The sequence below is a fragment of the Fukomys damarensis genome, unplaced genomic scaffold (assembly GCF_012274545.1).
Source record: "Fukomys damarensis isolate Sample0158 unplaced genomic scaffold, DMR_v1.0_HiC HiC_scaffold_17, whole genome shotgun sequence".
Classification (NCBI taxonomy): domain Eukaryota; kingdom Metazoa; phylum Chordata; class Mammalia; order Rodentia; family Bathyergidae; genus Fukomys; species Fukomys damarensis.
In genome coordinates, this window is record NW_022900929.1 from 78,445,748 (window position 1) to 78,469,303 (window position 23,556).

Below are 23,556 nucleotides of genomic sequence, written 5' to 3' on the forward strand. Positions count from 1 at the left end.
CTGCAGCTCCAGGGTGCTGCTGGCCTCCCCAGGTGAGCCGGGCCCTGCCCTGGAACGGGGCGGGCTCAGGGTGGCGGACCGGGGTGGCACTGGGTTCTCGCCAAGCTGATGGATGGTGGCTATCATCGCCTGCAGGTCGTGCTGAGCACCCCATTCCCCCACCCCCGCGTTGCTCCGTGCGGGAGGAGGGACAGGGTGCGGGACCCCAGGGGGCACGACTGTGCACGCCCCAAGCGAGTCCTACCCACTCTACGCCTTGCAGCAACTCTCCATGACTTGTAACGGCTCCTAAGTGTAAAGGGCTGGCACTGTGTTGTTTAGGAAATAGGACAAGAAAAATAGCCTGGGTTCATTGGACACAGTCGCCATTTCTTTCTCCTGGTATTTTCTCCCCAGGCTTGGTTGAATCCGCAGAGGCTGAAAGCCAGGACAGGGAAGGCCCGCTGTGATTGCAGTGTAGCTTTTTAACCCAGCAGGTGGGCTTTCCACGTGTCCCAGAGGCCCAGAGAGCTGAAGCCTCACGGGCTGGGTAGCAGAGCGGCCGTCTCCAAAGTCCTCTCTTGTCACCTGTCCACACACCCGCGCTAACGTGCAGACCTGAGCACAGATGCACGTCCTCACCCTACGACCGATGGGCCGTGTCATGGTGGGAAAGTCAAGTTGTAGCCCTCCTTTCGCGAGAATGTCTTCAGGATTTCGTCCAGCTCCCAGCGCTGCTAGCATTCCTGGCTTCTCGCTGCAGAGAGCAGGTGCCCCCACCCCGTGCCCAAGGAGGAGACTTCGGGATCTGCTGGGGTGCCCTGGTGAGCCCCCTCTGTACCTGTAGCAAGGGACCCGTGTTACCTTCTGCCACATTTCAACCTGACCCGAATCGATAACGTCATGCTCAAGGGGTCCTGGGCCAGGAAGAAACCGTTCTCCCGGGCTGATGGTGTCCCCTCCAAACAGCTTGTGCCTGAACTAGACACTTCCCCTCCCCCAGCTCGTCTCTGGATCAAGGGTTGCTTCTCTTGACAGAAGTGGAGGGAGAGACAGCAGAGGGAGCCAGGCAGCCCCACCTTTTGGGAATACCCTTCTGTGAGGAGCCCTGCAGTGATGCTTTTACTGCCCAGAATACACATCATTACCTACCTAACCATTGGTACAACTGAGCAGCCAGAGGCTTAGGGTTCCACACTAGGTCTGTCCAACTTCAAAGCCTGTGTCCTCTCCTAGTGAGGTGAGGTCTTAGAGCTGGGAAAGATCAGCACCCCTCTGGTCAGCTCTGCATTACATAGCTGAGTAAACAAAGGCAGAACAAGCCCTTGGCCTAGTGCTGCAGAAAGATGAAATGTCGATTCACGCGGGAGAAGCCAGGAAGCTTCCGCCTCTGTTTCATGTGGCGTGAAATAAATAATCCTGTCATTGTAGGCCTCATATAAAAATTGGGAAGGAAATGATAATTTTAGAGACAGCCAAATTATTTGAGGGGCAAGGTCCTTAGGGGAAAATTCCCAACAGCTTGTAGTTGCCTGGGGGAAAGAAAGCTGCAGGACTTAGTAACAGGAAGACCTTCCTGGAGCCTGTCATTCTACCAGCTTCCTCAGTGGGAAGTTGTAAGTGCTACTACTACTCAGTGATCTTTGTACCACTCCTGGAGGTGCTGAAACATTAGCACCTCAGTGATCCCACAAGTTAGCACACTCGCCTTCGGGTGACTTCCAAGGGCCTGGAGTCGGCTGGCGAAAAGCTCAGAATTAAATGACCCAAGTAACGTCTGGTTCTGTAATAAAGTACAACTGGAGACAAGGCTGAGTATCCCTTATCTGAGGAGCTTAGACCCAGAAGTGTTTTGGATGGGTTTCAAATTTTTTAGATTTGGGAACATTTGGCCATGAATTTGGGGATATTGGGAATTGGATCCCGAGTCTAATCACGAATTTTGTTTAATTTTTTATGCATTTATGTACACAGGCTAGTTTTTTGCAACATAGTTAATAATTTTGTGCATGAAATGGGGTTTCCTGGTGTAAATCTCTTCTTGGGTAGCATCATGTTGACACTTAAAAGTTCAGGTTTTTGAAGTGCTTCCGATATTTGGATCAGGAATTCGCAAACTATACCTCTGGTCCAGGCAACAGTCCTGTCCCCTAAAGTGTCCCATGAGTGTGGAGAGTGTGACACCCGTGTATTCTACACTGAGTCCGACTTTCAAGGGGACCTCTATCAAGCACGCTTTGCACTTAGCTGCTCTTTGAGAAAGGCCACCCATTTTTTAAACTCTTTTTTTTATTTTTCTAAATCACTGAGACAACATTTGCACATGCTGCAGGATCACACTTGAACCTAAAGCAGTGCACTGAAAAAAAAAGCAACACAGAGTCCAAAGTTGCTTTGTCCAGGAGATGAACCCATGAGGAAATATGCAAACTAACCTTTGAGAGAAGCTGTACATTTGAAAAACACTTTTTTTTTTTCCACATCCCTCAGATACCTTTGTGCACAGTGCACTCTGACCTGGAACAGTTACTATCCAGAGAGGACAGAGTCCATAGTCATGTACTTAGGAGATAGCCCTGTGTGGAAATGTGTCAAGTGAGCTGATTCCTAGGATGCTTTGGAGTTGGAAGAGATCTTAGGGTTACTCTAATTCTGTAGCCTTACAACTTTAAATGAATATTTTTTGCTTGCAAAAAAAAAAAAAGCTTAGGAAAAACTTTAATGAGCAGAAAATCCATCATTATATAAAACAGGTATCTGAATGCTGTCTCAGAATGCTGCTTTCGTAGGTCTCGTGTGGGACCCCAAGAAGCAGCCCCTCAGCCCCATATGAATGTGAAGCCAGTGGTCTGAGGAGCAGGCTTTGAAAATCCATCGGCTTCCACTTGTTTTACAGCTGAGCAAACAAAGACCTAGAGGGGTAAAGCCAATGCAGGATCTGCAGTGGTTTGCTGAGAACAAAACCCAGATTTTTTTTCTCATTTCCAGGGCATTATTTATTCTATCAACCATCTGAACCTGGTTGGTTCATGAAGATGAATTTCAGCCATAGGACTTAAGAGCACGTGGGTGCACGTGCACGCGCGTGCGTGTGTGTGTGCGTGTGTGTGTGTGTGTGTCAGATTCTGGAGTATTTCTATGTAGAAGACCAGCATGGTGACATTTATCAGGAGGATTGATCCAGTTGTCATGACTTTTGGAAAGTGTTCTTGAGGCTTAAAGGACTCAGTCCTGTCAGAAATTTCAGGACCCACGTACACCTTCCAACTTGATGTTATATACAGAAAGTCGAGGCTCATAAATACTTCCCTGAACCAAAGAGAAATCTCGTCTCTTGGAAAATATGGTACGTCTCAGGGACCCTCCCTATAGTGAAGAGGTGACTACTCCCTAAGTAGTCACCTGGGACGGTCACCCCCAGGGTTAGGGTCTGAATCAGTGTTGTAGGTGACGCAAGCCAACTTGCTGGGCCAGTTGTTTTTCCCACCGTTTCTCAAGTGTGCAATATGCGTAGAACAGGGAAGTGTATTTAATTTCACGCCTTGGATTTTGTAAAATCACACAAATGGGGCTTGAAAAAGTGGGCTAATCTATTTCCATTTATGCTTTCACCAAAGTCATTGCTAAACTAACTCTGCCCTGGGAAGGCAACACAGGTCTCCCAAGCACCCCTTCATCAGCTCCCTGGCCTGGCTCAGCATAGCCCTGTGAGGCATGCCCAATGCAGCTATAAGGCTTTCATGAAGGTGAAAGCTGCACTATTGAAAGAACAGGGCTGGGGATTTAGCTCAGTGGTTCGGTGGCCTGCCTTGCAAGTGCAAGGACCCGAGTTCGATCCCCAGTACCAAAAAAAAAAAAGAAAGAACACCCAGAGATTACAGAGTGGTCCAGGTCCAGATTAGCTTTGACCTAACTTTGCAAGATTGCAAAAACAAAACAAAACTGGACCTTCTTTGAACAATGTAACAGAGGAAAATGCTTCCAGTCACTTTCAAAAATCCATCATTAAAAGATCCCCAACAAAAGAACTTCATTATGAAACTAGTGTTTGAGGATAACTCTAGTCCTGCCGGGCATGGTGGCTGTTATCATATAGACTTTTGTTGCACTGGTGGCCTGGGGAGATACAGAGATGAGTTGATTCAAGGATCTCAGGGGCCAGTAAAAGACCTAAGCCACATGTACAGGTGACTGTGCCTCCCAGGAGAATGGGACAAGTGTGTTGAGAGTCAGTGGGCACACTGAGGATGGAGCAGGACACATGCAGGAGGCCAGGGTGCTCCAGGCGGGAGGAGGACCCCAGCCTCACAATACACAGAGGGGCTTCCCTGCATAGATAGATCTCCTTTCCACTGAACTCTCTCCCTCCTTTTTGCCTAACACCAAGCACACAGTAGACAGGCAACTATTCGTTGGATCAGTGGGTTCTGCCCTTTCGGCCAGTTTTCTTGGGTATGAGGGCACAAAAAAAGACATAATAAAATAAAATATCTCCTGATGTGAGAAAATCCAATTTAAGTTAATCTCCCCGGGTCTGCCTCACCTTGGCACGCACTGACTGACCTCCTGAGGGTCCTCCTGCTGTCCAGCCCCCAACAGTGGACTGACTAGGAAAGAGCTGGTCCCACCGGGTCTTCATGAAAAAGAGGATGGGTGGTGAGCACAGAATGGGCTGGGGCCACACTGGGACCTGTAAATGGCATGGTGGACGGCTCGGTAGAAGCTGGAGGGCGGAAGCTCAGATACCAAGTGATAATTACAGCCCAGGGCCCCAGGGTCCGAATGGGAGCTTGCTTCAAGATGTTCCCAAATACTTTTCTCCTCTCCTTGCTCTCATAACTAAAAGTTGCAAGGGTGTGACTGACTGTACATCTCCAAGAATAAGCTGGCACATCGCTAGCATGTGGGAACAAAGTCCATTCCCTGTAGACTCGAGAAAGCAGTAAAGAGATGAGAACAAAACATTCTGAATCAGCTCTCAATGTTATTAAATCTGAAGAAGAATAGCATCAGGTCTGACTGGAGTCCTTCACAAACAGATGGGTCAAAGAAAACAGGCTGCTTCTAGCAAACAACAGCAGCTCTTGGTAAATAGGGCAAATGGACTTAAAATGTAGTATACAACCCCCTGGCACCAAGAAGTCCAGTGATTGTCTACACATCTGAGAGAGTGTCCTTGGGCGTCCAAGTCATGAATATTTCACCCCACGTTATCCCTTGGCCCCTTCAGTACCTACATAACCCTGATTCCTTTCCCAGTTAGCTGCTGATGTCTCTGCCCTGGTGTCAGCCCATCTACCCATGGGTGAAACCTCTCCCAGCCAGCTGCCCCTCTCTCCCCCATGGTCAGCCCATCCACACACGGTTGTGATAAACTTGGCTTTTCCCAGCCAGCTGCAAGAATCCTGATTCTAGTCCCTGTGCACTGGAATGAACTTTCCTTGCAAAAGCCTGTTCTTGACAAGTGGATTCTTTATGACAGACAGAGTCCAGATTACTGTGTGGAATGAGTGTAAGCAGCCATTATCTGAAAAAGACCTCCATCCCCACAGCCTGAGAAGGACGGACAGAAATACTTGGTGAGAGGGGATGTGGTTGCTCGTGGAGGTCAAATGTGAACAGTTATGTAAGGCCTGGTGGGACCTGACATGACCTGGCAACCCTTAGTTCCAGGGCCTTTTAGAAAACCAGTTCACATAAACAAAAACCTTAACCAAGGGTAATGAAAAATAATATCAAGTAAATTATTTATTTACATAATTGTCAGAGGAGTAGATGTTTCGCTGGTAAGCTTTTCCTCACTCCCACTGGAATTTAACCTTCAACATTCTTTTTTTAATGAATATGTAATTCTTTTTATTTATTTATTTTTGGTACTGGGGATCAAACTCAGATCCTTGTGCTTGCGAGGAAGGCGGTGGAACCACTGAGCTACATCCCCGGCCCTACCAACATATTTTTTTGACCTGAAGTGCTTTGCTTTGTGTGGGAAGGAACTGTACATGGTCTATTTGAAAAGAATTCTGGTGTGCATTGTGCCATGGTGCAGACCACACAAGGGGTCACTAAATACTGTTGTTCCACACTGCCAGTGACAGTCACAGTCAGTGACAGGTGTCATTGTGAGAGCTGCTTTCACACTGTCCCCAGGGGCTGTGTGAGCACCACTTTGTGTTTTGTGTTTGTCGTCATTTGGAAAGGCTCCTCCGATGTGATGCGTCTGATACAATAGAAAAGCTACAGAAGCTCAAGTCCAATGCCCAAATAATCTCTGCACCACAGGGCCAGGGATGTAGCTCAGCAGGGCCGCGCCTGCCAGGCAAGCATGAGGTCCTGAGTGTGAGCCCCTGTACAAAAAAAAAAAAAAAATCTGCACCACAGCCTGGAGGAGATGAATTGTATTGGCAGGGACAATGGCTTCCCCCTCAGAAAAGGGGCCCTGACTGTGTGCAAGGCAACCTGAGCCACAGAAATGATTTCATTTTATATTTATATTTAATTTTCTGTGAATTGGTCAACTCGTACTACTGCTTAAGGTCTGAATCCCTGAAATACGGGGCTCTCACTTTTTTTCTGTGTCTCTTCCACAGTAATTCAATAATACTTTGTGCAGATTCTTTCAATTATAAACATTCACTGAGGGCTGGGAGTGTAGTTCCGATGTAAAGTGCTTGAGAAGCGTGTGCAAGACCCAGCCCATGAGAGAAGGGAAGAAGGGAAAAGGAGAACAGAAAGAGGGAGGGCGGAAAGAAGGAGAGAAGAAGAACAAAGGGAAGGAAAGAAAAGAGAGAAAGGTTTATGGAGCACTCATCTATTATTAGGGGGGCAGTAGCGATTATGTTAGGGTCCCTCAGTCTCAGAGGTCCCCTGTGTAACAGAAGAGGAGCACGGTGTTTTGAGTACCTGGTAGGCACACGTTCAGACCCCTGCAGGGGCCAAAGCAGAAAGCAGCTAATTCCACAGAGAAAGCGAAGCCACAGAACAGAACTGGCCCTAGGCTGAGCCTTGAAGGACCAGCAAGCATCTCCCCGGTGGCGGGGGCGGGCAGAGGACATCACAGCCAAAGAAACGGTCTGGACAGAGGTTGTGAGGGACCTGCGGGGGTAGAGGAGGGCTGAGAGGCATGGGAGACAGCGTGGGAAGGGCCGGCGGGGACTGGGACGGCCCTGGGGACTTCGGAGCAGGGCAGTGGATTCTGCCTGTTGCCAGGGGAGGTGCGAGGGCGGCTCCAGAACTGGGCCCAGGAAGCTGGAGCTTAGCAGAAAGGTCTTCGGCCCGGGGAAGACCTGAGTCTGGCGTTTCTGTGACAGAGATCTTTGTGAAGCTTTCCAAAGTGCTGAGGACCTCCAAGCACAGAGCGGACGGAAGGGACATAGAATTAAGGTGTGTTATGTACCCATTTCACCTCCCCGCAACGGAGGTCATCATGCAAACATGGACTAATAAAAATTAATTTTTAAAAAAAAATCTAAAATAGTAGAGGACGTAAAAGAAGGCTCCTGGAGCAGGGGGCGGGGTGGGGGGAGGAAAAGTCCAAGAATGAGAACCAGCTGGGAACTGGGAGAAAACCCCAGCCAGAAAGGGAAGTCGGTGGCAGGGCAGTCGCGGGCTCTGCGGTGACTGTAACCCTATTCCTGTCGCCCCTGCATCTCCCCCTCTAGAATGAACCTGTCCAACCCTCCGGGCGGGGGTGCTTTGTGTTCTCAAGAGTGGACGGCAATGCCACTAACCCAGGCAATGAAAAGCGCCTGTAATGACTGCGGGGGTGGGGACAGTGAGACCGGAGTGAGCTCCAAAGCAAGAGGAGAAGCACACCTTTCAGTGATGAGAGATGATTGGAAAAAGAAACTGCTGATTAAAAACAAAGTTGAAAGTGTGGGCCCTAAGTAGCTGGCTTCAGAGCCTGTTGGTTTCCATTAGAGACCGTTTGGCACGGTTTGACTTATTCCTACCCAGCACTTGGGTGCCAAGCATGTTAAAAATCGAAATGCGTCTCTGTCCCAGGGACCCTTCCCGTCCTGATAGAGTCACTACATGCAAACTTCCGGAAAAGCACAGGGCCGAGGAACCAGGTCTTGCCTCCCCACAGCGATTCCTGGGGTCCTGAGTCACTTCCCTGTTTGGAAAAAGCATGTTCACTGCGGTTATTACAAGTCGAGAAAAGTACAATTCAAAGGAGTCCCACCTCTGGATTAAGGGTGCAAAAAATCCAGGTAGTAAATAGAAAATGGGGTCTGTATATTAAAACAGAACTTTGAAAATGATTTTTTGCCTGACCCAGTATGAAATCAGTCTGTGTGTGACCCAGTACCTACACACTCACGGAACTAAAGCAAAATTTAAAAATTAATACTTTGCTCCTCCTGTTGGCTGTCATCTGAAAATGTCTGCTTCATTCTGTGTAAATTTGTGGTAATACTGGTCAGTTTAAACAATCGTAACACACCACTATCTTGTGACCTACAGTTTGCAAAACACAGCTGATGAACCAGTTTTCTCTAAATCAAAGGGCTTATGAAATTTAGACTTAACGTTTCCTGTCAGCTAAACCTTCCTAATGGAACTATGTGTTGTTGATGTGTTAAAAAAATTTTTTTCGTGTTGTTCTACAAATCTGGCTTCTCACATTGTTGCTGGTTGGTATGCCTCCTTTTTTTCAACTTCTGCTTTTTCTTAAAATTTTCCTTTTTTAAAATCTTTGGTTCTGTGGGACACATATTAGGCATAGCTAAATTCATTTCCGGTTTAATTTTAGTTATGTACCAGTTACGCACATAAGGTATGCACTTTTGTGCCTTGATTTTTATCCACATATCTAGTAGTATGAACTCACCCTTGGAAGGACAGGTTTCACTCAACCCCTCCCCTTGCCTTGCTTATGAAACCCACAAAATTCAGCCTGCCTTCCCTCAAACGCTGGAATCTTGCGGTTTGTTCCCAAATGCAGCAAATTCCATGTTAAAAGATCCACTGAGGGCCGGGGATTTGGCTCAGTGGTGCTGCCACCTGCCTTGCAAGTGCAAGATCCACAGCTCATTTGATCCCCAGTACCAACCATAAAATAAAATAAAACACACTGTTCTGAGCATCACTGTTTTCTGTGCACACATCATGAAACTTGTCACGCTAAACTTAAGGGGCTGATGCGTTCGTTTGGATTTTCGTTACATGAAGAGCTCCAAGGTGCTGTAGAAGAGGTGCTCCCAAGCCTGAAGGAAGGTGGGGTGTCCGTCTACTACACAAGCAGGACTTCCCACACCGAAGGGGTCAGCTCGCTCCTGGACAAGGTGGATGAAGCGTCATCGGACCCTGTCCCGGAGTCCTGGAGGTCAGACGTCACCTTCTCTACTCCCGCCTTGTACATCTACACTTCTGGAACCACAGGTAAAAAGTAAAGACAGGCTTTACAAAGAAATGGACCTGTTCTGAAGGAGTTACGTGTTGGCTTAGGTGTTTAAATATTCTCTTTCTTTGGCAAAACTTATCTGGCAACTACTATTTCAGGGGATTTAGCTCCTTGGCCGTGAGAACTGATCTTATTTCATTGCATATGATGTCATTGGGGCTTTTCCCAGCTACACATACTTCCCCACAGCCCATATAGAACAGATAAAGGAGTGAACCAGAACCACAGCCTGGTGCGGCAGTGCACACCTGTGATCGGGAGGCTGAGGCAGGAGGACCGCAAGTTCAAGGCCAGCCTGGCAGTTTAGGAAGACCTTGTCTCGAAGTAAAATAAATAAATAAATAAATAAGGATGTAGCTCGGTGGTAGAGCACAGATTCAATCCCCAGTACCACCAAAAAGCCTACAAAAATAGGGTGCCAGAGGAGATTTGGCCCTGAATGAATCTGTTGCATTCTGATTATATTATACCCAGAATCCATGCTGATGTATGGTCATTTACACATGCAGCACCAGAGCACAGCCAGGGGAGATATTTATACAAACATTTTGACCCGTTTTCCCATGCAGCAGTGACTCAGAACTGCTCGGTGCACAGATAAAATACAGTATTTCACTTAACCCGACCACCTTCCGACTGAGCCGTCATCTCAGGAGGCACCGGGGAAAAGCCCTGCCCGTTCGCAGCATTGTGGGAGCACTGCTGTGTGGAGCAAGTGACAGTGAGGACCACGCGGAGGAGCCCTTCTCCTCGGACAGCGGTGGCAAACCTTTTAGAGACGGGCACCCAATCTGCAGCCCAAACCCACTTATTTATCACACAGCGCCAACACGACCATTAAACCTGAATACTGAGGTTTGGGTTTAGAAGAAAACAGCTCCTACATTAACATCTTTTGTCTTCAGAGAGAAACCACACGCGGGCCCCGGGTTTGCCGCCCTGTCCTAGGAGCTTCGCAGCGTCTGTTCGTTCGGTTCCCCCACCACCCTTGAGGCCAGTGCTGTGTTCCCACCTGACAGCTTCAGGAACCAGCGGAAGGGTTAAGAGCTTCCCTTGCCGAGTGCCAGGGTTCGCCCTGTAGGGTGACAGCACGGCTCGCACAGTCAACAGTGCTGGTGGGGTGGCAGTGCCCCTGGTTAATTTGGGGCGCAGAAGTTCATGGTCTCACTACTCTAGGGCCGGAAAATGCTGCCCAATGTGAGAATGTGGAGCCAGGGCAGGGCAGGAAGCCATCCCCAGCGTGCTGGCTGTGATGATGAATACTGGGAAAGTGGATATTTTATGAGTCTTTTGTCTCTTTTGATTCAAATGTTCGTGTAAGTTAAACAGGTAGTGTGTGCCTGCCATCTCCTTATGAAATAAACATTATGGAGGTTCCACTGAGCATTTGATCTCAACGCCTCAGCAACAGGAGCTCTTTCCTCGGCTTCCCTGGGCCCCCAGCACCCACTGAGCTTGCAGTGACTGAGTCTAACATGAGTGCTGGCCTCCTTACCCTCCTCCAGCACTGTTTCCATCCAGTTCATGAGGAGGGGGAGCAGGGACTGACGTAGTAAGCTGGTGCCTAAAAGCATCGTGTCTATCACTGTTTTGTTTGTCAGAAATTATACATTGCTAGCCAGGCGTGGTGGTGCCCACCTGTCATCACTGCCCTCTGGGAGGCTGAGGCAGGAGGATCACACGCTGAAGCCCAGTTTGGGCTATCTAGTGGCATAGCAAGACCCTGTCTCAAAATAGAAAATAAAATGGGCTGAGGATGTCACTCGGTGCAAAGTCCTTGAGCTCAATCCACAATACCACAAAAAAAGAAGTTATGCTTTACTGTGCCGGCGGAAAAGTCAGTGACTTAAGTGACTGCTTCTACCAGGAGTAGGTGTTTCCTTAATAGGTGGGATTTTTTATCTTCATTTTTTTTTCATAGAATGGTAAAACTAAATTTTAAGCTTTATTTAGGAAGTAATTGTTCAGGGAATAATGGAGAAAAGCGAGCTTTTGGTTCCTGATGAGGAAGTTCTGGCCCCCATACTGAGCAGGTAGCTGCAGGACTTCAGTCTGTGTTTGGCAAGAAAACGAAAGCGCCAGTTTAGGGAAGAAAAATGGTTCTGATTTACAGCATATTTGATTGGAAGACAGTGGAATTCATGTTTATTTTTTCCTTATCTGTAAAACATTCACTAAGTTTCTCTTGTAAACATTAATTAGCTCATTTAAACAACGGGAGAACAAAAATGTTTTTCTTGTCACTCAGAGACTTCTTTAGCACAGAATTATATAATAGTTCTTGAACATTCTGATGTATCCACTAATATATAATCTTAAGTTAGAAAAGTTCTGGAAGTACTTCAAAACCACAGGCGAGTATTTCTTTTTTTAAAAAAAAGGTAATTCAAAGCTTTCACTAGTTGAAGGGTTCTTTTCCAAGGTGAGCACAATTGATTTATTGATGCTTTCTTCTACTTCTTAATGTTAGTGTAGAATAGGGCATTAATCTCAGCTCGGGGGCACTGGCCTTTACGGGGACGGTGCCTCACTGGCGGTCCTGCTTTGCCTGCTAGCAGATCTCCTCTGTGGGCAGTAGCTGACCGCGGTCCTGCTGAGGACGGAGGGGTCTGAGCAGCCCAGATCTGCTCCTCTTCACGGCGCCTCTCCAGTCTTCAGCCCAGCCCAGCCCCGGTCCAGCCGAACTGATTGTCGCCCGTGGGGAACAACATAAGCCTGTACTTTCCGTGGAAAGTCTTAGCCAAAAAACTGATGTACATTATCGCTGAGAAAATGCAAATGCGTTTAAGCCAGTGCACGGAAACCACACTGAGATACCATTTTTCAGATTGGCAAGACTGCCAGCCTTGGAGAGCATCTGCTGGCCACACTTTGGGGTACTGACAGGAGGGTGGGGAGCGGGGACAGCCCTTAGCGCTGACAGTGTGGCCGTCACCTGTCTGCACAACGGGCTTGAGTCCTCCGCCAGGAGCCTCGCCCCATATGGGTGTGGTTCACCACTGCGCCATTCAAAGTAGCAAAAGGCGCAGCCTGTCGGTTATGACATTTTCATATAAAGGATGTGAGGCAGCAGAGAAATGAATGAACGGACAACAGTGTTCAGCACAGCCAGATATCCAAGAAAGACTGAGGCCGAGAAAAAAGTGCAGACGGGCGCTTAGATAAATTTTCACGGAAAAGGAAAACGCAGATGAGCCAGGGTTCGTATTTGCCTGTATCTATATAAGGAAACCCCAGAACGGTAAGAGATTAGTAAAAGCGGCTATGAGAGAAGGTCACTGGATGGATGGGGTATTTATTCTCTAAAGTACTAATGTCTTGCCATGTTACCCTTCTCATCTGAGGACTGGAGGATATTCTATTTATCGCTTAAATTCGATGTGAAAGTTAAATGAAATTTTGAAAATGTCTTGCCGAGTGGTGGCACACGGCAGAAACTCAGCCTGCATCGTCTCTTTCCCGCCTACTCTGCAGTCGTTAGCAGCTGTGAGAGCACTCGGCAAGCTGTGGGCCGAGGACCAAAAGCGGGCCCTGACCCGGGTTTGTAAATCATTTATGGAAACAGCCGGGCTTCCCGCCTCGCGTGTGCGTGGCTGCTTTGGGCCGCGGCGACAGGGCTGAGCCCTTGCCACTGTGACCGCGGGTCCCAGAAAGCCGAGAGAGTTTGCTGCCCGGGCTCAGAGCTCCAGGCCCATGGCGAAGCTGCCTGCGCTGGCAGCGGCCCGTCCGGCTCACCGGCGCCTCCTCTCCGTGTCCGCCCAGGTCTCCCCAAGGCTGCGACCATCAACCACCACCGCATCTGGTACGGAACTGGGATCAGCATGGCCAGCGGCTTGCGGAGCGACGACGTGGTCTATACCTCGCTGCCCCTGTACCACAGCGCCGCGCTCCTGGTCGGCTTGCACGGCTGCATCGTGTCCGGTGAGCAGAGCTCGGCCGCTTCCCCAGCGGGCTTTTTCCTCCCTAGGAGCAGGGCCGTTTGGCTGCCATGCAGGCGAGTCCGGCGTCCGAAATAAATTCCCTTTTTCATCCCTGCTTTTTTTGATCCTATGATGTGATCATTTTTCGGGATATCAAGAGAGAAACTTCTTTAAAACAGTGTACGCCTTCCCCCGAGGTAGACGGCGGATTCTCAGAGGCTGGAACTCATTCCCGGAGCCACTTCCCACTTCAGAAACTCACACGCGGTCCCCACGGCGTCAGGGAGGAGCTTCACCTCCCCAGGCCCCTCTGCCCCTGTCGGGTTACTTGGCCGGCCCCGTCCTCCCTCTCCTCAGACCCCCCATAAGCGGGAGTCGCCAGCCCGCTCCCTCCGGGGATTTATGCCGCCTTGGCGCACACGGGTGCTGACCCATAGCCGCCCCTTCCCGGGAGCTCTCGCCAACTCTCTGAACAAGCCAGAAACCTTAACCTGTTCTCCCGTGTGACGTTTCATTTTAAACAGACATTAAAAAGGTGGACACACCCCTGCTCAAAATGAGATGTGCACACACAGGCACACGCACTCCCACGTGTGTGCCCGGGCTGTCTAAACCCCGGCGCAGTGACGCCGGAGGACACTCGGGAGGTCTCTGGTCCCGAACACAGGGCTCTGAAGCCCAGGATGAGTGTCCTAATGAGAGAGAGCTGGCAGGGGAGGATAGCCTCTCCCAGATGTCCTTCCAGACCCGGGACTGGCTGGCACTTGGAGTCTGAACTTCGGAGCCCGGAGAACCGCGAGCCACAAACCTTCCGTGTTTAACCACCCGGCCGTGCTCATTTCCTGCACCGCCGGCGGTCTGAGCTCTGCTTCCTCCCGCGCAGAGAAGGGCCAGCTCTAAAGTACCCAGCTCAGCGTTGGGTCGGCACCGCCGGGCCTGGGCTAGAGCTGCACCTCCAAGGGTACAGACTGCAGCCCCGAAAATACTCGCTGAAGAAGAGGGTGATATTTAAGGGGGAAAAATACTCCCTTCTAAAACATTGGTCTTCATGTACTTAGGAGGAAAAATAAACCAATGACATGAAAAACTATTTTGAAAAGTTTTGAAATTCACTTTTACTCGAATGCCTATCGTTCAGTTGAATGTGAGGTTATTTTTTACCCCACTGTATTAGCTTCCCATTGCTGCTATAACAATTAACGTGAACTCAGTAGCTTCAGACCTCGTGGATTTCCTCAGTTCCTGCCGTGGTGATGGAAGTCCCCCTCCTTCGGCACCCTGTGACCCCATTGGGCGCATCCAGATGGAATGATCTTCCTATCTTGAGACCTTTAGGCAGTCCTCCTGCCGAGGAAGACAGCATATTCGCTGGCTCTGGGATTGGGGTGCGGACATCTGGGGAGCCACCATCCTGTCTGCCTCATGCATCAGAGACCACCCTCCACCTGCTGGAGACCTTGGCCCTTCCAGACTCTCCAGACCGCACCCTAACTGCTTCCCTGAGTGCATCTCCCGCGGCACCCACCCTCTCCCCAGCCTCAGGCCCAGCCACAGCCTTGGCTGCCCCAGCACCTTCCAGATCACTGGGCGTGGCTCAAGCTTCACCTCGGTAGAGAATTCGCTCATCTCTCTCCATATTCATAACCCAAATCCTTCCTTTTCTAAAGTATGCCTTTCTCAACCCTAACCCTCAAGAAGAATCTCTCTCTCTCTCTCTCTTCCCTTCCCTCCCTTTCTCCCTCTGTATCTTGCTCATTTCGTGCACTGAATATACTATGTACTCAACACTTGTTTGTGAGTAGAATTCACTTTGAAACCTCCACCTCTGAGAAGTGACAAACATGAGACCTTCTGGAGCATTCCCTTATTGACACTTTCTGTGCCTTTGCTGTAGGTGCGACAATGGTTTTGCGGAAGAAATTTTCAGCCAGCCAGTTTTGGGACGACTGCAGAAAATACAACGTGACTGTCATTCAGTATATCGGGGAGCTGCTCCGGTATTTGTGCAACACACCCCCGGTAATGCCACGTGCACTTTATTATCTTGTTGGGATGGGGGTTCCGTGACTTGGGGCTGTGCGAGGCTCCAGCCGACTTGGAAATACTGTTTAGTCCATATTCATTGTGAGCAGGTGCTTGAGCCCACACTGCCAGTATTAATTTTGCCATGATTACTATTTCTGGCCTGTTGCTGTCTCCATGTCTTACCCACTGCATAACGCATCCTCTTCCCTCTCTGCTTAGGAAAAAGCTCCATCAGAGCCCAGCTCAAACGACAGCTCATACATGAAGCCTGTTTGAGCCACTCGGACTGAAGTCCTTGCTCCCTGTGCTCGCACCACTGTGTCCCTGCTGCGTGTAGCTCACAGGGCAGCTGTGTGCCTTTTCCTACCTCCCTTCCTCCCAAGGCTGTGACTTTTTGAGATCAGGGGCCGTATCTTGTGTTCTTGTCCTCCCAGATACCAAAAGCATGCAGGAAACGCTGCTTGATGTTTAATGAATAAATCCCCAGGTAGGTGTATAAATTAAGGTCGTTTAGGAAAAAGTTATTGTTTGGAATGAGAAATTGCTGAAACTGTTTTTCTTCCTCCACTTAGGAACTAAGCTATAGTAAGGGGCCTAAAAGTGGAAGGGAACAGGAGAAAGAGGAGGGAAAGGAATATACTAGAGTTCTAACAGCTAGGTATAAAGTGCAGGTCCAGAATCCCAGCACTCCGGGAGGCTGAGGCAGGAGGTCTGCAATTTCAAGAATGGGTAACTTAGTAACTTTAGCATGACCCTGTCTTCAGAAACACAACAGCTGAGGTTGTAGCTTTTCCAAGACCCCAGTCTCACACACACACACACACACACACACACACACACACACACACACTTCTAGGCGCTACAAGAAAAAGACATGCTGCTTGGAAGGGTGTATAAGATGAAGGAGAACCCTGCAGAGCTGAACAGACTCGCGTTGTCTGCCTTCCCTCCCACACAAGGTGACCTCATGGTCCCACCCAGCCTGAGTCCCCTGCATCGGCAGGAAACAGGACAGGGGGGCTGTGGCAGCAGCACGTTGGCTGGAGGAGGAGGAACCATCGAGGGAGTGGGGAGTCAGAAAGGTTTGCGGGGGAGGCGTCTGAAGGGATGGCTTCCGCCACCCAGGCAGCAGGGTGGGATGGGAGGCTGTGGCCAGGGATGAGGGCTTTGCTGTGCTGTGATGTCACTGTGCACAGGACAAGTGCAGCCCAAAAGGCCCCAGCAGGAGGGTGATGAGGGAGGCAGTGCCTCAGAAGCCTCTGCTAACACAGACAGGGTGCCAGGCAGAAGGAGTTAAGGACGTGGCCTCAGCACAATTTACAGTAGCTGAGGTGAGGACTCAGCCTGAATGCCCATCAGTAGACGAGTGGGTAAGGAAAACGTGAAGGAATATTACTCAGCCATAAAGAAAACAAAGTCATGTCTTTCAGGAAAACTGATGGAACTGGAGACCATCACATTAAGTGAAATAAGCCAGACTCAGAAAGTTAAATATTGGCTGGCCTCAAACTCACAGCAGTCCTCCTGCCTCAGCGTCCTGAGTGCTGAGATTACAAGCATGCGCCACCATGTCCAGTTTGAGGAATCTTTGAAAGAAAAAGGAGTTGACAGGAAAGTAGAAGGTAGACTATTAGAGTCAAGGAAGAGAATCAGAAAAGAACAGAGAGGGGAAAAGAGTCACAGGAGATGAAAATAATCAAATATATGCATCAGCCAGTGTGCCACAGCAAAACCCATTATTCTATATTATGTGCTAAGAAAATTATAAAAGTTAAATTTAAAAAAAAAACATGGCCTCAGGAATTTTCTAAGATGGTGAAGATCTTTCGCCTCTTGCAATCACCCAAAAACAAGGGACACAAGAAACAACACACCAGCTCCATTGTGTAAGAAGCTAAAAGACATTGCAACCATGAACTCCACGGTACAGAAAGCTGAAAGCTAGTAGGCCAGACGCAGTAGGGCTGAGGAAGACAAAATTCCAGAGGTGAGAGCCACACTGAAATCTAAGGATGGAAAGGGGGGGGGAAGCAGAGAGAGAGAGAGACAGAGAGACAGAGATTCTCTAAGAACACTGGGATCACCCACAGTAGTCCGTGCCAGGAGGAACACAAAGACAAAGGAATGGTGCTTTCAGATTCTAAAGAAAAGTTACCACCTATCTCAATTCTATACCCAGCTGTGGTATCAACCAGGGGTGCAATAAGAATATGTCACTCAAAGTCTCAAAAAAAAAAAAAAAAAAAAAAAAAAAAAAAAAAAAAAGGAGAATGAAAACAGAAAGACACAGTGTCCAGGAAAGAGACAGAGGAGAGTCAGCCCTAGAGAGCAGTTAGTCCAGACTGGAGCAGGAGAGCAAAATGAAGCGGAACAGGGAAAAGGAAAGTGTGTCACATAGTAAATTCCTCTTAAGGGAAATTGTGCTTTCAAGCTAATGGAGAGTGAAGAAAGATAAATAGAAACTAGCAAGGGGAAGAGAACAGCCAGGGAGGCAGTTCATTCCAAAAACAGCAAATATGTTCAGGAATTTCTTTGCAGTATATCACTTGGTTCATTGGTAGTGCATTATGAGCAAAGTAATATGAGTGCTGAATGTTGTTTTATCCAAAATGTGGGACACTGGAAAAGTAGGCCAGGAGGGCATTGAATTCTGATCAAGCACAGCAGGAAATCTAAAATTGATGGATTGAGTGACAGTAATATATGTATTTAATTTAAAAATGTGAAGATATGAAGAAACAGTAGCAGAGTTCAAAGTGTACACCTCCAGTAGGGGCAGGGACACTGGATTCTTCATTAAGAGTCTTTCAGGGTCCAGGGATTTAGCTCCGTGGTTCCATGGCCTGCCTAGCAAGTGCAAGGACCCGAGTTCAATCCCCAGTATCAAAAAAAAAAAAAGTCTTTCAGTACTATCTGATTCTTAAACTGGATGTTTCACTCTCTTTATTTCTCTTTTTTTAATTAAACCCAGGAAGGACACTCTGAAGTCAGATAGGTTTGGATTTGAATCTTGCAGCAGCTATATTGCTGTCTCTGTGGTCTTGGGCTCATTTATAAGTCTCCTGATGCTCCACGTCCCCAGGGGTAGCCTGAGATCACAGTCTAGATGAGTGGGCAAGACACCTCGGGAAGGTTGTACAGGCCAGAGCCTGACACCAACGTGTGTTCCCTTCGCTTTAATCACCTGGCCCCCCGCGCCCCCCCTCAGCCTGTCCTCTTGCCCTTTGTCAGTCCCGGACCCAGTGTGCACAGAAGTCTCAGGGTTATGCCTCAGCAAGAATGTGGACTGGAAGCTTTGATCCTTTGTAAAGAAAATGAGCAGGTGACCCGTGACCAAAAGCCTGCTCCTGTGGGGTGTGACTTTGGTGGCAGAGAAGCACTGTTTCCTCTAGGAAAGGAGAACTTGGGTCCCACTCCACTCTTGGCCACCAGTGAGCCACAGCAAAGGTGAGAACCAGATACCTTAGAAGCTTCCAGGACTTCCTCCTCGTGTCTCCAAACATTTCCAGTGCAGAGCCTTAATCCCCTGGCCAGGGTAATAAGAGCCCAGCTGGGTGCTGAAAACTGACGCTGTGTTATTGTGATGCTAAGCCCAGCTACTGCCACCCCAGGTGACAGCTGCACCTGTGATGCTGGCCAGCTGCCCACGCATCCGGGGCACCTGTGCCTTCTGCATGCTTAGCCCTACCCTGTGGCCATGGCCATGCACCAGCTACAGAACAGGGAAACCAAGGGCTTCCTGGCCAAGGTCAGCTGTTTTCCCTTAGGGATTATGCTGCTTGTAAAGCCCAGATCCAGGCCCTGTGAAGGGTGCGGAGCTGTAGTGGCCTTGGAGGAGGGGAGAGGTGGCCACTGGAGGAGGAGGGAGCAGAGTTTGCAGGGTATCTGGCCTTCGGGGCATCAGGCAGGTCTTGGGCTTGCACAAGAGGTGCTGCTTTGCAGCTGCTCACGCAGGCCTGGGACAGGAAGCACTGAGGACAGGGGTCACTTTTAAGGAAAGGTAAGTATTCCTCAAGGATAGCTCCCAGTGGAAACACCTGAGGTGACAGGGTCACCAGAGCCACAGGCAGAGGCAAAGCAGGCCCCACCAGCAGACATGGGATCTGTCTTCACATCTGTCCTTGGCCATAGGAAAGGGAGCCCCCATTCCGTGACCCCTGGCCCCAGCCAGGGAGCTGAGGCAGAGCACAGATTCCTTTGCATCAGAGCACCCAGGCCCCTGCGGGTTCACAGCGCTTCTCAGGAGTGCTCCTGACCCTTGACTAGAGAGCCCGGTCTCCTCACCGTCCCCTCAGGACAGCTCAGGGGCCATCCGTGACCGGAACTGTCCACCTGTCCCGTTAGAGCTCCTGAACGTGCTCTGTCCCAGAGTCCACTACATCCGGGCCCCGCTGCTGCTTCTGCAGGAAACCAGTGCAGCGTTTGTTCAGCCTCGGCGGTCCGCTCTCCTCAGTGCTGCCAGCTGCTCTCTTGAAATCATTCTTTATAGAAAGCACTCATGTTCCAGATTCCCTTCACAGTGAGTCAGGTGGGAAGCAATACAGAAAACACCTGATGTGAGCAACTGCTGAGACCCACTTAATTAACATTGGGTGGGAGAGGAGAGTCCGAGTTACCTAGCACTTTTACCACCTTTCTATTGTTTTCTGCCTGAAGGTCAGGAGGTTGCAGAATTTGCAAGCTAAAATTATACATATTTACCTGTGTCTTCCACCAGGCTGCGATCCCCCAGGGCTCAGAAGCCACCTCACAGTAGAAACCACACTGGAACTACCATTGTTTGGGCATACCGACCCGCTGGGGCCTCCAACAGCGTGTGGCTGGGGAGACAGTGCGGCCCTCACCCCACCTCTCCAGCTCCCCCGCCCTTACACTCCAAATAGCTTTTCCTTTGTGGGTTTTATTTATAACAAAGCATCTTCCTCCCAGGCCACCCGAGCACATGGGAGCCAGCTTCCTGCTCGTCTCTCCCTTCCATCCCTTAGAGACAGTCTTGCTGGTTCTTCAGGGCTAACTGGTCTGGTGACTTCCGGCTGGGGGTGCCTGGGGGTGTGGCTTCAGGCCCCCAAATTGCCGCTCCTCTCTCTCCTCTCTCCCGACTGTGTTCCCACTCTCCCTCCTCACTGCCAAGTGGAAGCTGTCGGTCCAGCGCGAGAAAGGTTGCCCAGGTCCTTCTTGAATAGAAAGTGTCCGTTTCTGGCACTCATGCAGCTCCTCTGGTCTAGTAACTCATTCACCCTCACCACCCCGTCAGCCAAGCAGTCCACACTGTTCCGGATACTGTTGGGTATGGGCTCCTGCTTAGCAGAGTCTGGTTCTGTCCAAGTTTCTCGCGTGGCCCCTTAAAAATCAAAATGAGGACCTTATCATACAAGGGAAACTCTTAGGGAAGGGGGCGAGAAGGACAAAGGAGGTTCCGGGGAGTAAAAATGATCAAAGTAGGGCCAGGGATTTAGTTCAGTGGTACCACTGCCTGCCTCGAAGGGGAAGGACCCAAGTTCAGTCCCCAATACCCAAAAAATAATCATCATCTAAGTATGTTACACACATACGTGAATATGCCAGACCAGAACCAACCATTCTATACAACCTGTATGTGCTAACAACTTTAAAAAAATTTTTTTAAATCAAATTAAAAAGATAAAATGAGCAAACCAAGTCTTTGGGTTGGGAAGGCAGAATTCCAGCTGCTAGAACACAGTGCCCGTGTTGGAGAGAGAGGAGACATCACCTGCCCGTGGTAGAGAAGGCTGCACCTGTGTTGTCTGAGAACCACGAAAAATGAAGCCAGCTGAGCTGAGTAGAGGCTCACACCTGTACAGGCTGAGGCAGGGAGATCATAAATCTGAACCCAGCCCAGGGAAATTAGCAACTTAGCAGGACCAAAGGGAATTAAATATGTAGAAAATAAAGGCAGTTATTAATATACAATTCGTACAGTTATGACTAAATGCAGGATGTTTCAGCTCAGCCCCCTCTTCTCCTCCCACCACAGAAACCAAACGACCGGGACCATAAGGTGAGGATGGCCCTGGGCAATGGCTTACGTGGAGATGTGTGGAGAGAATTTATCAAGAGATTTGGGGACATACAGATCTACGAGTTCTACGCATCCACAGAAGGCAACGTCGGGTTTCTGAATTACCCGAGGAAGGTTGGCGCGGTCGGCAGAATGAACTACCTGCAAAGAGTTAAGTGTTTTGGAAAATGGTTTCCCAAGTACGGGGATTTCTTAAAAGCTGGGTCCTGCCAGTGCCACTGTCGGAATTGCAGGCAGCTTCAGAGCTGTGTCCCGTCTGTGTCACCAAGAAAAGCTTTGCTCTTTCTCTGTGACCATCACCTCAAAAAGGTCATCTCAGTTGAAAACACCTCACTCTCCGTTAATAACAACTCCTTATTCCTTGGCCGCCTGCAGTTACGGGAAGTCTCCCTGATGTGCTTCACACTTGGGCTGATAGAGCCAAGGCTGCCGGTTCCCAAGGCCCTGGCCCCTGGGAGGGTGCAGCCACACCCCGAGCGGTGGGCTCCCCCATTCTGAGGTTGGCACAGATGTTGTTTAGGAGCAGTGCAAACTTAAGACCCACTTTTTATAAGGTGCGATGGAAAAATACAGTGACTTGAAATTTTTTTAGCTTACAACAGTAAAAGACACTTTGCCATGAACCCCCTCAGAGTCCTCCCCTGGCTTCCAACTTGCTCATCCCATTGTCCTTGCCAATTTCCGCGGTAGCTTGGCATCTTCTTCCCTGAGTGTCTGTAGTTGCACTGGCATGGTTGTCTCGATGTCCTGAGTAGATTACAATGTTGACCCTTTGCGGTCCTTTTGGCTGGAGGAAGAGCCAGAGGTCACGTGGTACCCGATCGGCTGGAGAAGGTGGATGAGGACACACCGTCAGGTTTTCACAAACCTGCTCTGTTGGATGGCACTGGGCAGCCGCATTTGCCATATTTCTTACTACACCTCCTAAAGACACCCAGAAATTTTTGACATTGTTGCAAATAAGTAAGATCTATATTTGTTGACACCTTGTTTCTTAATGAAGTTATCTGCCTACTACAGAGTATGATTGGTTACTTGATCCAATGGACTTGGGTGCAAATTTGAAATGGATACATGAGTCGTGGCTAACAGTTACATACAAAGATTGCCACATTTGCAATTTTCCATTAGCAGAGAAAATAATATACTCAAGGCCAGGCATGGTGGCACATGCCTATAATCCCAGCACTTGGGAGACTGAGGCAGAAGGATTACCATGAGTTCAAGGGCAGCCTGGGCTACACAGCAAGAACCTGTCTCAAAAACAAAAACAAAAACAAAAAAACAGAAACAAAATCTGAATGTGATAGAGCACACCTGTGAGCCCAACACTCTAGGCTGAGGCAGTAGGACTTGAAGTGTAATGGTTTAGAGACCCTATCTCAAAAACAAAAAGTTTTTCTTTTTAAAAAGTGCCAGAGATAAGCCAGGTGTGGTGATGCGCGCTTGTAATCCTAGCACTGAGGCAATGGCATAAATTCTTATGCCACTTAATTGTATATTACCTAGGATGGAGTTTTAATAATTTTATGCTCAAGAGCCTGAAATAATTTTGCCTATGATCCCTAAAAACACTGGGCAGCAGGTCCCTTGCAGCGTGAAGTACCTAATGGTAGCATAGGAATATAAAGTTATACAAGATTTTGAAAGCCCAATCACAATGTCCACAAAATACATGCATTAGAATATTCCTCAAGCGCAAGGACCCAAGTTCAATCCCCAGTACCAAAAAGAAGAAGACGAAGAAGAAGAAGAATATTCCTAGCAGTCTTTATAATAATTAAAAGCAGAAATCATTCTAGTATCTATTAACAGGAAGATAAATAAGCCATAGTATATTTTACCCATTAACAGGAGATTAAGTAAATTGTACATTTATTAAAGGGAAAATTAGGCAGCAGTAAAAATTGGTCACGGGAGGTAGAGATGATTACATAGTGGTAGAGCTCTTGCCTAGAATAATGAGACCCTGGGTTCAATCCCCAGTACTGCAAAAAAGGAATTTAAAACTAAAAAACAAAAACCCAAAAATACTAATACGAACACTGATGTGGAGAGATGAATATTCACACACATACCAAGTGAAAGAAGCAAAACTAAAAGCATGCACTTGCTTCACTTATTTGAGGTTTAAAATTAAGAGCGACGGAAGTCAGCGTACAGTCAGCATCAAGAAAGGAGTCAAG

At 48.7% G+C, this 23,556-nt stretch overlaps 1 protein-coding gene across 1 annotated transcript in view; it reads left to right on the forward strand.

Moving 5' to 3' along the window:
* Slc27a2 (solute carrier family 27 member 2) overlaps positions 1-23,556 on the forward strand; it is a 32,532-nt gene that overhangs the window by 2,127 nt on the left and 6,849 nt on the right. Inside the window, exons 4-8 of the mRNA XM_010638923.3 lie at positions 7-32; positions 9,154-9,363; positions 13,148-13,306; positions 15,200-15,324; positions 21,326-21,520. Coding sequence (XP_010637225.1) covers positions 7-32; positions 9,154-9,363; positions 13,148-13,306; positions 15,200-15,324; positions 21,326-21,520 — 715 coding nt within the window. The remainder of the gene's footprint in view (positions 1-6; positions 33-9,153; positions 9,364-13,147; positions 13,307-15,199; positions 15,325-21,325; positions 21,521-23,556) is intronic.